The sequence below is a fragment of the Polypterus senegalus genome, chromosome 5 (genome assembly GCF_016835505.1).
Source record: "Polypterus senegalus isolate Bchr_013 chromosome 5, ASM1683550v1, whole genome shotgun sequence".
In the NCBI taxonomy this organism is placed as follows: Eukaryota; Metazoa; Chordata; class Cladistia; order Polypteriformes; family Polypteridae; genus Polypterus; species Polypterus senegalus.
In genome coordinates this window covers 81,945,193-81,959,569 of record NC_053158.1, presented here as the reverse complement: position 1 = coordinate 81,959,569, position 14,377 = coordinate 81,945,193, and the positions used below count along the sequence as shown (strand labels likewise).

Here is a 14,377-nt window from a genome sequence, read left to right as displayed (position 1 = left end):
TTTGCTAAGAAACATCTCAATGATTGCCAAGACTTTTGGGAAAATACCTTGTGGACTGATGAGACAAAAGTTGAACTTTTTGGAAGGCAAATGTCCCGTTACATCTGGCGTAAAAGGAACACAGCATTTCAGAAAAAGAACATCATACCAACAGTAAAATATGGTGGTGGTAGTGTGATGGTCTGGGGTTGTTTTGCTGCTTCAGGATCTGGAAGGCTTGCTGTGATAGATGGAACCATGAATTCTACTGTCTACCAAAAAATCCTGAAGGAGAATGTGCGGCCATCTGTTCGTCAACTCAAGCTGAAGCGATCTTGGGTGCTGCAACAGGACAATGACCCAAAACACACCAGCAAATCCACCTCTGAATGGCTGAAGAAAAACAAAATGAAGACTTTGGAGTAGCCTAGTCAAAGTCCTGACCTGAATCCAATTGAGATGCTATGGCATGACCTTAAAAAGGCGGTTCATGCTAGAAAACCCTCAAATAAAGCTGAATTACAACAATTCTGCAAAGATGAGTGGGCCAAAATTTCTCCAGAGCACTGTAAAAGACTCATTGCAAGTTATCGCAAACGCTTGATTGCAGTTATTGCTGCTAAGGGTGGCCCAACCAGTTATTAGGTTCAGGGGGCAATTACTTTTTCACACAGGGCCATGTAGGTTTGGATTTTTTTTTCTCCCTAAATAATAAAAACCATCATTTAAAAACTGCATTTTGTGTTTACTTGTGTTATATTTCACTAATGATTAAATGTGTTTGATGATCGGAAACATTTTGTGTGACAAACATGCAAAAGAATTAGAAATCAGGAAGGGGGCAAATAGTTTTTCACACCACTGTATATCATTTATGTATGCTGTTTTTCAGTGTTTATCAATTTAGGGTGTGTTTTTTTTTTGTCTTGGTTTAAACCACATTTGGCAAACCTCTTAATTATTTCTTGCAATTATGTTGGGCTTTTTTTCATTATTTGACAGATTCAATACAGTTTAGCATAGCCTGGTAATTCTAAATTTTTGTAAATTGATGTTTTAGGAACAGCAAGCTAATGAGCAAAAGGAGTTGACAGCACATCTTATTACCAAAAATAATGTGAAAGAAGAGGGTCACATACTGGAGCGGCCTCAGGATAGTACTCAGATTGAGGAAATCTTAAGGCTGGAGAGGGAGATTCAGGACCTCCAACGCAAGAAGGAGCAGCAGGAACTGTCTTTGACAGAAGCCTCTCTCCAACGTCTTCAGCTTTTGCGAGATGAGGAGTTAAAACGCTTAGAGGAAGAGGCCTGCCGTGCAGCTCAGGAGTTTCTTGAGTCCCTTAACTTTGATGAGATTGATGAATGTGTACGGAACATTGAGAAATCCCTTACTTTTGGTAACAATACAATACTTGCGGAGAAGCCAAGTTTCAAATTTAACCAGCCGTGCCCTGAGGAAGAAGTGGATGAGGGCTTTGAGGCTGATGATGATGCTTTTAAAGATTCCCCTAACCCAAGTGAACATGAACACTCAGATCAAAGGACTAGTGGAATTAGAACTAGCGATGATTCATCTGAGGAAGATCCGTATATGAATGATACCATGATTGCTGCTAGCCCTGCGAATGCAACACTGGTCCCCACTCTTCAGGACACACATAACTTGAACCTGAATGTGTCTGCCAGTGGAGATGCCGAGTACTATATGCCTGAGGACATTAACTGTCAGGTCCAGGATTCTGTAGAACTGATCCCTCCCAATGAAGACTCAGACTATGATCAGGATGATTATGATGATGGAGCTATAGCTTCTGGAAGCAGTGTGACATTTTCAAACCCTCGCAGTGGTCAGTGGTCTCCAGATTATCGATTTTCTGTGGGCACCTATAATAGTTCCGGAGCTTATCGGTTTAGCTCAGAAGGAGCACAGTCCTCTGTAAGTAGTGCTTACTTTTTAAATTTTATTATAAATTTAGGCTTTGACTTTAAAATTATTTTTCCGTATATAAAATGTATTTGCTAAATCTATCAATCCATCCATCCATTATCCAACCCAGTATATCCTAACACAGGGTCACAGGGGTCTACATAAAGGATAATAATTATTTTTAATTTATAGTAATGAATGATTTTGTATGGCTTGTGTTTAATTTTGATGATATTTTGCAATAAGGTGGTTGGAGCAGTATGCATTGCTTTTAAGTATAGTTGTGTCCCACCATACAGTAGGTTCAGTACAAAATACTAGTAATGATTCTATTTAAAAAAAAAAAATATTTTCTTTGTTTCCTGTAAGGATATATCAGCATGTATTCCTAGATGGAGGTATGCATTACTATAGAAATTTTTTCTTATTATAACTGGATGCAACTTTTTGTGGAATAGGCAGCAATCAACAGGTTACTCATAAAAGTAGGGAGTAGTTACAGAATAGTTCCAGCAAAAGATGTTGGTCTGAAAAATAGAACAAGTTGAATGGCTCACTACATAATATGAATCCACACATGCAGTAACTCCCAACTTCATGAATTTATTACAATCAACTTTGGTACTTCAGTTCATTAAAGTAAATGATAACCAGGTGTTGGGGTACAGATTCCCCTCACAATCTGTTGGAAAATTCCTGATCGGTGAAGCACAACAACCGAAATCATTCATTTTAAGTGACTAATGTGCAGGTTGGTGATCCTGACAACTTTTGAATTTTCGATATAAAAAGGGTATTTTATATTTTAGTAGGCAAAGCAGTAAGTGTCCTTTATTATCTAAGCAAAGCACATACATGATTTGAGCCTCATAACTACAAATTTTAGCTTATTTCATTCAAGATGCTTTGATAAAATCAGACCATGTGTGAGTATAGCCTAAGAAGTAAAGAGTGTCTACTTTATTTAAATAATTTGCAAAGCCAATGCTTGTTGTAAAATGTATGGGACATTGACAATGATAACAACAGTTTAATGCTTTTCAGCTGGATTGTGAGTTATTGGGTGGGGGAAGTATCCCTGGAGCAGACACATGGCAAGAAGCATTTGTTTTTTGAATTTTTGGTTACCTGAAATAATTTTCTGGGAGGGAACTTTTGAAATAAATGATATCCAAGGTGGAAGAAATCTTCAGTATTCACAGTTCTAGATTTGAGCAGCATGGATGAGGGTGAAGGTTTGCACCAAACATTTTACTTTGTCAGCACACTTGATTATGTGATGCAGGTGATTTTAGAATTGTGCAGTAGTGGAGTCAAGCAATGAAGAAAGTGATCTCTCTTTCAGTGACAGCACTGTAGTACAGTATGCGGATAAGTTTGTGCAATGGTGACTTTTCTCGAGCTGTTTTCAAAAGCTACATGCTGTTGCCCATTCATTGTAATAGAAGTGTTGTTTTCATCCTAGTGAAGAGTGTTTGGGTTTCAGGGTGGGGTAACAGTAAATGCTTTGTGAATTCATTGGCATTTTCAGTTTTAATTGTGCTGAGATCCAGATTGTTAGCGATAGTGTGACATCATCTGAAAACTTGTGTAATTTAACTGTGGGTTTATCAGTAGTGCAGTTATTGATGGATAGATATGGAGTAGAGGGCAAAGTATAGAACTTGGTAGTGTAAATAATGTCTACAGCTAGAGATTACTGATTTGATGTAAGAACAAAATCTTTGGGTTGATTGTGTTTCCCAAATTAAGATCGTCCAATACCCTGAATCACTTCACATATGCTGCTGACTGGTCTAATTTCTGTTTCACAAGTAAACACATATTATGACTGAGGTCAAGTTCTTGATTGCCCCTCTCAGCGACTCCTTTCGTACAGCTTCTCAGCATAGATGCATATGTAACCTAGCCACCTAGGCTAGAAATATCTGCACAGCTGCACCACTTTGTATCATTGTCAAGCTTGATTTCCCCTGTATTCACTGCATTGAAAGAAGCTCATAGACTGAACACTATAAACAAAATTATAATTTGAGAATTAGTTTTGATAAAGTAGGCCAGAATGGATCACAGATCCACAGTGGGTATAGAAAAGAATCACCCCCTTTTGAAATATTGCCATGTTGTTTTGCTTTACAGCCTTAAATGAAAACACACACAAAAATATTTCTTCCCAGCTTTACTTACTCAATACAACCTATAACATCCAAGTGAAAGATATCACAGCTACAGTTCAGAAAAATTATAAAAAATCAAAAACAAGACATATAGAGATTAATAAAGGATCACGCCCTAATGTAAATATTTTGTTGAAGAACCTTTTGCTTTAATGATAGCCTTGAGTCTCTTGGGATACTTCTCTAACAGCTTTGCACATCTAGATTGAGCAATATTTGCGCACTCTTCTTTACAGAACTGTTCAAGTTCGGTCAAATTGGATGGTCAGTGTTGGTGGACTGCTATCTTCAAATCTTTCCACAGATTTTCAATGGGATTTAGGTCTGGGCTGTGACTTGGCCACACGAAGACATTCACTTTTTTCTCCTTCAGCCACTGTGTGGTCAATTTTGCTTTGTGCTTCGTGTTTTCCTCGTGTTGAAAGGTGAACATTCTGCTCATCTTCAACTTTCTGGCAGAGAGTAGCATGTTTTCCTCAAGAACTGTATTTTGCCCCATCCATTTTTCCTTCTACCCTAACAAGAGCCCCAGGCCCTGCAGCAGAAAAAACATCCCTATAACAGGATGCTGACACCTCCATGCTTTAATTGTAGGTATGGTATGTTGTGGATGGTGACCCACATTGGATTTCCACCACGTGTACCATTTGGTCATTTTCAACTTTGGTCTCATCTGACCATACAACCTTTTTCCACTTGGCATCAGAATCTTCAAGGTGCATTCTAGCAAAGCTCAAACAAGCCTTAATGTGGCCTTTTTTGAGAAGTGACTTTTTCCTTGCGACCCTCCCGAACAAACCATAATTGTGGAGCGTTTGTGAAATTGTTGTCACACAATGACCACTCTTTACTGTAAAATCCTGTAACACCTTCAAAGTGGCCATTGGCCTCTTGGTAGCCTCTCTTAGCAGTTTCCTCCTTGCTCTTCCATCCAGTTTGGAGGGACGGCTGGATCCAGGGATGGTCCTAGTAGTACCAAACACTTGTCACTTTTTTATTATGGATTTTACTGTGGAACCTTAGGGTTCCCCAAAACACAGTTTAAAAAAACACTGGTTTAAAGCACTTTGTAATACCAAGAAGAACCAAACAAGACATATTAAGGTATCCAATATGATTTGTGATTGTATTATTTCTGACCAATCCCTGAAATTACTTTTGAGATCAGTTTTCCAGTTTTGAATAATAGATTGGTGAAACACTAGTCAGATACAAATAAAAATGTTTTTGGAACATTGTTGTTGTTCCTTGATGATCCCCTATCCAACTCAGCTGGTAGAATACCTTACAGGCTTCAGGTAAATTATCTAAAGTGGTATTTTTATGTTGTCCAGTACCCCAGTAGTATTTTTTTCACTGTAGTTAATTAGAGTTGCAAAGATGATGGCATGAAATTTCTGTTCCGCATTTCATCAAAAAAAGTCATAATCACACTGAGTTATATAACTGCAGTGTTAAGGGGCCCAGTACTGTTTCTTTAACACACTTCCAGTGTGTCATAAAGAACACATGCATTGTGATCTTTGTACAGAGTGCTTACTTTTGGTTTATTTAGACCAATTCGAAGCAGCTTGCTAATAATATTCTCAGCAAGTAATTACCCACTTTATTTACAGCAAGTTTCTAAATTATTTTATTTTCCAGATTACAACTATAGAGTAGTGTTGGGCAATAAAATGATTTTGATTTTGATCAGGAAAAAAACTTGACAATAGCAGTGATAAACTTAGGCTATAAAAATGGATAAATCTTGTTTTCCCATATTCAGTTTTAAAAGACAATGAGTTACGACAGACAACGCCCGTGATCTATCACAGAGCATGTAGGCTTGGCGTAGCGCCAGTACAGCAGCCAATTACGATGCACTTTGCATATTTACCCATCCCACATGAGGAAGCTACGCTGTAAACATTAGCAACGTGGTCGTTGTTTGAGAACTATGTGAAATGAAACGGGAAACCTGTTAATTGCTCAGGAAGACATAATACCAAAGAAAGGGCACATATCATCATAGGATTGAAAGCAGTTCGGCTTCTTCAAATCAAACAAAGCACAAATAATGTCAGTACACAAGTTATGCCTCTGACAGGTCCCAACAAAGACTAATTCAACCAACCTATTCCACTGTCTTAAAAAATACCGTCCAGCAGAATTTGACAAATTTCAAAAATAAACCTTGAGTGATGTGGCTAGCAAGGCTTCGAGCAGCAGTTCTATTCTTGCTATACCCCATATATTAGAAAATCAAAAGGAATCAGGACATCAAAGATGTCATCACTTGCTACTTCAGGAAGCTTCTGAAAGTGATCGACCTGAGGTTTATACTCCCAGGCTAAAAACATTTTTCTAAGATGCCATTTCCCCAGCTTTATGATGAATGTCGGGCAATGTCAGAGGTTGCTTTAAAAGATGTGAAATACTTCGCCACTACAGCGGACTGATGGTTGAGTCGGGCATCAGAGCCTTACACAAGTCTTACTATTCACTACATTGACACGGAATGGAATTTACAGAGCAAATGTCTTCAGAATGTTGCAGTGGTGTTCAAGGATGCTCTATCAGCCAGAGGGCTTAGAGAGGAACACCAGGTATGTATTACTCTACGGACAACAAAGTGAACATTGTTAGGGCTATGTTGCTGAAAAATTGAATTCGCCGTCAGTGCTTCTGACCTAAGTGAAGTTTATTAGTGTAATTAATTTACCGTTGGGAATATGCATTGTAGTGTGTTGCATAGATTACATTTTCAGTACTAACATTATAACATACTACAATTGTTAATAATACATGAAGCCTGAGACAATGAATAGGCTAGTCTTTTTAGCATAAAAACCTGTAGTGTACAAGAGAAAATGTGTGCTGCCATTATAGAAAGAAAACAAGAAAAGATCCCAAATTATAATAAATTTAAGCAATATGGAATAGAGGTAGATACAGTATATTGCATTATAATAAATTTAAGCAATATGGAATATAGGTAGATACAGTATTTATTGCATCTAGTAATGCAAATTTGGTTTGCATTGTGCTATTTGAAAATCAGTAGCATTCCAGAATTTTTAAAGTAAATGTTAAATGTATATAGTTTAAATATTATCTGTTTATTAATATTTTTTATTTTAACTTGTTTATTCAGAATATATTAGGATAGAAAATGGAAACAGGAATATGAAATTATATTGTGATAATTAATCAAAATCTGTCGTCTTCTGTGTCTTCTTTTTTTGACTGCTCCTGTTAGGGGTTGCCACAGTGGATCATCTTTTTCTATAACTTCCTGTCCTCGTCATCTTGCTCTGTCATACCCATCACTTGCATGTCCTCTCTCACCACGTCCATAAACCTCCTCTTAGGCCTTCCTCTTTTCCTCTTGCCTGGCAGCTCTATCTTTAACATCCTGTTCCCAATATACCCAGCATCTCTCCTCTGCACAAGTCCAAACCAACACAATCTCGCCTCTCTTTGTCTCCCAACCATCCAACTTGAGCTGACCCTCTAATGTCCTTATTTCTAATCCTGTCCATCCTCGTCACCCCAATGCAAATCTTAATGATACAGAAAAAAATTATGATAATATTTTTGTCCATATCGCCCAGCTTTACTACAGTAGCACTAGTGCACAACTGTGTTTTCACAGCAGTTAATTAGAGTTGCAAAACTGACATTAAATTTCTGTTTTCGGTTTGGTCAAACGAAAGTCAGAACCAGTCTTGGGTGTTTCTCCATTTGTCTAATATAATGGAAATCTTTGGCTTTTCCTGTTTTTCTGACCGAGGAAAGTCATATAACCTAACTACTTTTATTGTGAACAAGTAATGCTATTTATTTGCAAAACTGATTTAACAAACTAATAGATAATTCACACACAGATATTTAAAAGTAATTTGATTATAATTGACCATCCATAAATTGTCTTATCCAGTTTAGAGTCTATGCTTATAGACCATGTAATTAAGTTTGTGCTATCACAATCAATGTTTTCTATATACTGTATTTTTTATTTTTGAACTATTACTAGCATTTCTTCACAATAGACACATTGTATCCAAGCCACTTTAAGAGGCACACATAATCCTTGGTTAGCTTCTTTCTATGAAATTAAAGGAATGACTAACGTATGTTTTTCAACATGGGAAAAAAAGAACAGAAGTTATCATGAAGCACAAATATAGTAAACAATACTAGTTTAAAAAAAAATTCAATTACACAGTTTACAATGTCTACTTAAATTTAAAAAATAACCCTTATACGGTGCTATGTTGCAAATTTTTTGTAGTTTTGGTTTTTGCTGTATTTTTAAATTTGCATATTACCACTTTGTATCAAAGGCTATGGCATTAGGAAATTGGTTAAAAAATATTTTTTAAGTAATTTAGTTAATTTTATACAGTACTGTGGCACAGTCTTGTTTCCTAAACCTTTCCTTGAGGATATCACAGCTACATCTGAGTTAAATTAATGAGGAAGTGGTTAATTAGACCACTTGTGGTAATGATGCAATATGAGTATATTAGAAGGTAACTCCAAACATGAGTGTACATCAAGCAGAGGTTTTGAAATGGCATAACTATTATTGACAGACACAAAATCATTGTTTTATATAAAAAAGGCTGTAGTTGGAAAGCAATAGCATACCAAACCATATTATCAAGATGTGGTATCAAGGCTGTCAGAAATTAAGAGACTGTGCAAGCTGAAAACAGGGTGCAGTGGAAGAACCACAAAGCTGTCTGATAGTCAGTACTTAAAGTTTACTTCCTTAAAGGACAGAAATGAAGTGACAGAATCCACATATCGTTAGTATTTGGCAGTCCTCTGGCACCAATGTATGCATTTCAGCTATGTAAATTATTCTTAAAAGATGTGATCTAGTACACCATGTTTCAGGCAAGAAACTTTTAATTTTTTTTCGAAAAGTAACAAGTAAAATAGATTACAGTGCATGAAAGACTGTAAAGTATGGAGAAACAACAACAACATTTATTTATATAGCACATTTTGATACAAAAAAATGTAGCTTAAAGTGCTTTACAAAATGAAGAATAGAAAATTAGAAGACACAATAAAAAATAAAAATAAGTCCACATTAATTAACATAGAATAAGTAAGGTCCGATGGCCAGGGTGGACAGAAAAAACAAAAAAAAAAACTCCAGAGACTGGAGAAAAAAAATAAAATCTGTAGGGATTCCAGACCAAGAGACCGCCCAGTCCCCTCTGAAACAACCTAGTAGCAGAAAAAGTCTTGCGCATCATGAGTCCAAATTTTACAATTTTTGCTCACATGAACAGCATTGATAAGAAATACATTGGTACTTCTCTTCAGCCTTGTGTGAGCACTATGGTGACTCATGAATGGGGAGCATTTCAGGTAGCAATGTATGGTCCTCACCAAAATCCATTGAATGATGATTTCTAAGAAATATAGACAGTTGTGGCATTAGAAAGATAACTTATTATAAAAAACTTAGTATTTCAGCTTAGTAGTGACCCCAACACACTGCAAACACAATTAAGACATTCTTGGAGCAGCTGAAACACTAACATAAACAGGCAAAGTCAGAAAAAGAGTTGTGGCGAATCTTGAAATAAAATTAGAGGAATTTACAACAGTACTACAGTGAATTCTGAGGGAGACCATTCAAAATACTGACTTGTTTTAAAAGCACAAGAAACTTTATATATAATATAACATTATATTATTATTTTACTTGATCAATAGAAAATATATTACACCCAGCTTTAAAAAGTTTCTTTGGCCTGAAACTTTTAAACATTGTACTGTAGGTTGTTTAAGTATGGTTTGAATTGGAAGGATTTTACAGGAATTTAAATGTAAAAAAATATGCTTAATAACTGAATTAAATGTGTATTTCTTCATAGTTTGAAGACAGTGAAGATGATTTTGATAGCCGATTTGACACCGATGATGAGTTATCTTACCGTAGAGATTCTGTGTACAGCTGTGTCAGCCTTCCTTATTTCCATAGTTTCCTCTTCATTAAAGGTAATTATTATTCTCCGAAATATATTAGCTTAATATGTTTAAATTAACAATTTGGCATAATAATTTAATTGTTGTACCAATGTATATTAATTGAACATGTGTTATGTCTGATTGTTGTAAGTAGTGTTCTGATTTTTTTCACCCTTTAATGGAATGCTTGCCTGCTTTTCTCTCCCAGCATCCCCTCCAGTTTGAAAACAATGATTGGCCCAATTTGGTTGAGGCCATCATTTCTCTCTTTTGCTTCTATATGTTGACACTCTGAAAATGACCTAACTGTATTTGTCCCAATTCTTCAAACACACACTCAAGAATTGCAAAAAAAGAAAACACTTTTCACATGTCTAATAAGAGAGCAGTCAAAACAAGGCACAATATAAGCTTTTGCCGCAGGTATGAAGGAGCCACAGTAGCACTTGTGTGTCATAGAGAGAATGTGCAATGTTTTTATTTTGGGTTTATTTAGACTAATTTAAGCAGCTTGCTCATAATATTCTCAGCAAACAATTGCCTGCTTTATATATGCCAAGCTTCTGAATAAAGTATTACATTTTTTAAATTTTAAGAGTAATCCTTTAGGCAACTAAACTCTCTTGTCACTTTAGACAACTTTAGCAGTGTACCACTTTAAAATCAAATGGCATACTTAATAACATTAATATTTTCATTCAAATTAATAGTTAAAACTAATTTTATTCACACTTTCTTGGGTATTGTTACTTAACCTTTTTGATAATTCAGGAGTTTTCAAATTATTTAGACATTACAAATATTACTTTCAAATTCTTCCCACTTTTTACTCAGTCTTATATGAGATTATTTATCTCAAAGCATAATGAAGCAACAAATTTGTTATAACTTATTTTATTAACAGCATCCATATTGTTGTTTTTAAAACCATTGCTGGAGCTACATTTCAGTTGATTTTTTGAAATCCTAGAAAGTGCAAAGATGCTGAGACTTAAATATATACAGATAAGGTAAGCATAGATTAGGCCAGTTTTGTTAGTGATAGATACAGTAGTGTATCTTTGTTTTTAGGTGCTTCAGATGGTTTTTCAGGTGATTCTAGCTGTGTGTTTTTGTAGTACACATAACAGGTTGCCTCCATCTGGATAAGAATTTGATGAACTTAGATGGTACATATCTGTCACTGTTGTCACGTGTTTTGTTTTATTCTTGAAATGCAAGCTGTAGTAAAACCTGCTTTAAAATAAGTTTATTAAATTTATTATTGTGGCATTATCATTACTAATCTTTGTGCGTCTATAGCTGAATTTCCATCTGAATTAAAGAACTACTGTTAAATCTGTTTCTTTGGTAGCTTACTTTTTTGGCCTTTAAATTTGTGTTTACAGTTTAATTTAAAGTTGCCTCTTATTGCCTCTTATTTGTACACCAAGCTGGTTACTAGTTTATTAGTCAAAATCCTGACCAATCTTTGTCCAATGAATTTGGTCGATCTGTACACTTATTTTCTATCCACTTCCCAGTTTCCAAATGTAATAAAATAAAAGCAGGCTGACAAGACTTGGTTGACTTGTCAGATGAAATTTTGACGTTTGTTATACAATTAAAGAATTATCTTAGAAATAGATATATACCTTCATCATTATGTGCGTATAGTGACTTAAAATTGTAAATCAATATATTCTTCATTTAAAGTTAAAAACGTGCTTCTACATGCATCTGTCAGTAATTTGAACATTTTCTATTGTGTGCTACACATTTAATGATGACAAGTAACAACAATGATTAAATGGTGTTGAAAAATAATTACAAAGTTAGGCCAGTTTTCTTTGGCTCTGTTCATAGAGATTTGCCACTTTCCAGTTATCTTTATAGTTTCATGAAAAATTATTAACTTATTTACAGATATATAATTGTATGATGTAATGTAAACTTGAACTCAAACATTTTTTCTGCATTTATGTTAAGGGGGTATAATAAATACATGGAAAAGAAGATGGTGTGTCCTTAAGGATGAAACTTTTTTGTGGTTCCGTTCCAAACAAGAGGCACTGAAGCAAGGATGGCTACACAAGAAAGGTGGTGGCTCTTCTACCCTCTCAAGACGCAACTGGAAAAGACGCTGGTTTGTTCTGCGACAGTCTAAACTGATGTATTTTGAGAATGACAGTGAAGAGAAGCTCAAGGGAACGTTAGATGTGAGACAGGCAAAGTATGTTGCTTTTGATGAAAATTATTTACTACTTAAAATGAATATTAATTATAATATGAGAGTCTTGTTTGAAGAGTAAAAGTATTCTTGGAGTTTTTTATACCTAGCAGATGTTTTTGGTGGTATAAATTAGATATTACTATTTTTCACTTATCTATGTGTAATTATTATTTTTAAAAGCTGTACATTTTACATTTAAAAAGTTGTTAGTTTAATTGATACACGTTTTAAGGTATTCAACTCAAATTACTAAATGTGTCATCTTCATGTGTGTGTGTGTCTCTCTCTCCTGAGATTTTTTTTTTGCTTCTGTTTTTTTGTAGTACAGTAATGACAGATTGAGAGGTGTAAAATATTATCTGTTTTATATAAATATATCTGTTCTATAAATGAAAATCTGTTCTTTCTCTTGACATTACCTTTGACTTGTTAAGACTGTAGTTTGATTAATTAAAAAAAAAAACTTGTTGATACTTCCTTTTATTATTTAGAGAGATCATTGATAATACAGGGAAGGAAAATGGAATTGATATCATAATGCCAGAACGAATTTATCATCTTATTGCAGAGTCTGCTGAAGATGCCAGGTAGGATTTTATTTAGTCATTTTAATATCTGTAAATAATTAATGCATTTAGAGAAGTCTGTCTCTGGAATGTATTTTTTTAATTTTTATGGTAAATATTCAGCACTTCAACTGTGTTTGCAAAGTTCATTTGCAAGTTAAATGGAAGTATTACTTCAAAAATTGGAACTGTAGGATCCCAACTTGATATTTTTTTATTGTACTTAAATGTGCATGCCTAGGTAATGGCAAAATCCATACTTTCTGTACATTTTTAACAGCCTATGAACTTTTGCTGTTTCACCACATAGTAAACTCAGTGGAAATACTACAAAATCTTGGTGTTTTTTTTAAATATTATTTTATATGTTAGTGTAGATATTAGACAAGTTTCTTTTTCCTTTTTTCATTACTGAGCCATTTTAATGCTTCGCCTGTAGCTATAACTACTGGATGACATCTGTTTTTGAATGCATACAGCATAATATAAGATGCATTGAAAGGTAAAAGCTCAGATCAGAACTCATGACCCTCAGTTCTCTTTCACTGGCATGTTTCCAGAAAATAATAATATTCTGGTTGTTGTATCAGGCTGTATTTTAAATTCGTTAGAGCTGTGACCTTAAATTGCACAAACTTTTCAACTGTGACATTTGCCATTTCAGCCTTCAAAATCACACTTTGTTTTGAATGTATACTGAGTCTGTTCTTCACATCCCTGGTGGTATGCAGATGTGGCATTCCATTATGCACTCTTGTTCTGCAATTTGACGTTTCAAGTGTATAGGCCAATTGGAGTCTTTTTCGGAGTATATCAGAATCTCTGTTCCCGTATCATTTGTGTCTGAGTGTTTCATTAACAGAATGTCAGCAGTGTGGCTAGTTAACATTCCTAAAGGTTTTTGTTGTACATTTTATTAAAAAAAATTATGAATTGACATCTGAATGGAAATAAAGCACACACAATGAGATTTTTATTTTCATGCCAGGGCTTTGTGCATCTTTTAAGTAGTTTTCTCTGTGTTCAGTGTTTTATTTAACTGTACTAGCATGTAAAAGTTAAGCAGTGGTATTCCTACATAACAATTACTAGAATCTGTGAAAAGTTAGCAGTAAGCATCCCTCAGTAATTTGACTTAATATTCAACTTCAACTTTGCTTTGTGATTTTTTTTTTTTCCAATTTGCTCAATTTAATTTTTATATAGAAAAATACTGGTTTTAGTTTGTAATTGTCTTTATGCCATCTGAAGGCTGTCATGCAGTGTATGTAGCCTGTGTGTTCCTTGCATGTTATAGATTATCTTTTTTACTTTTATTTTTCACTTTTAAGCCATTCAAGTTCTTAACCTGAGGTGTTGCTGTTTCAGTTTAGACAGTTTATAGCCAATTTGTTTTCCTGTGCAGTGGATGGTTGCAGGGTTCCTTAGTTTACTTAACTTTTAAATCTGTATTGCTGTATTTTATCAAATAATACTGTCAGAAGATATTACAATGATCTGATGCTACTCGAAACAGACCAGGCACCATTCCAGTGCCACT

The 14,377-nt window shown here is 34.9% G+C and overlaps 1 protein-coding gene across 2 annotated transcripts in view; it reads left to right on the top strand.

Moving 5' to 3' along the window:
* Positions 1-14,377, top strand: part of myo10 (myosin X) — a 408,709-nt gene that overhangs the window by 365,894 nt on the left and 28,438 nt on the right. For both annotated transcript variants that reach the window (XM_039754892.1, XM_039754893.1), the window contains exons 25-28: positions 1,040-1,915; positions 9,966-10,089; positions 12,028-12,271; positions 12,763-12,858. In XM_039754892.1, the coding sequence (XP_039610826.1) occupies positions 1,040-1,915; positions 9,966-10,089; positions 12,028-12,271; positions 12,763-12,858 (1,340 nt within the window). The remainder of the gene's footprint in view (positions 1-1,039; positions 1,916-9,965; positions 10,090-12,027; positions 12,272-12,762; positions 12,859-14,377) is intronic.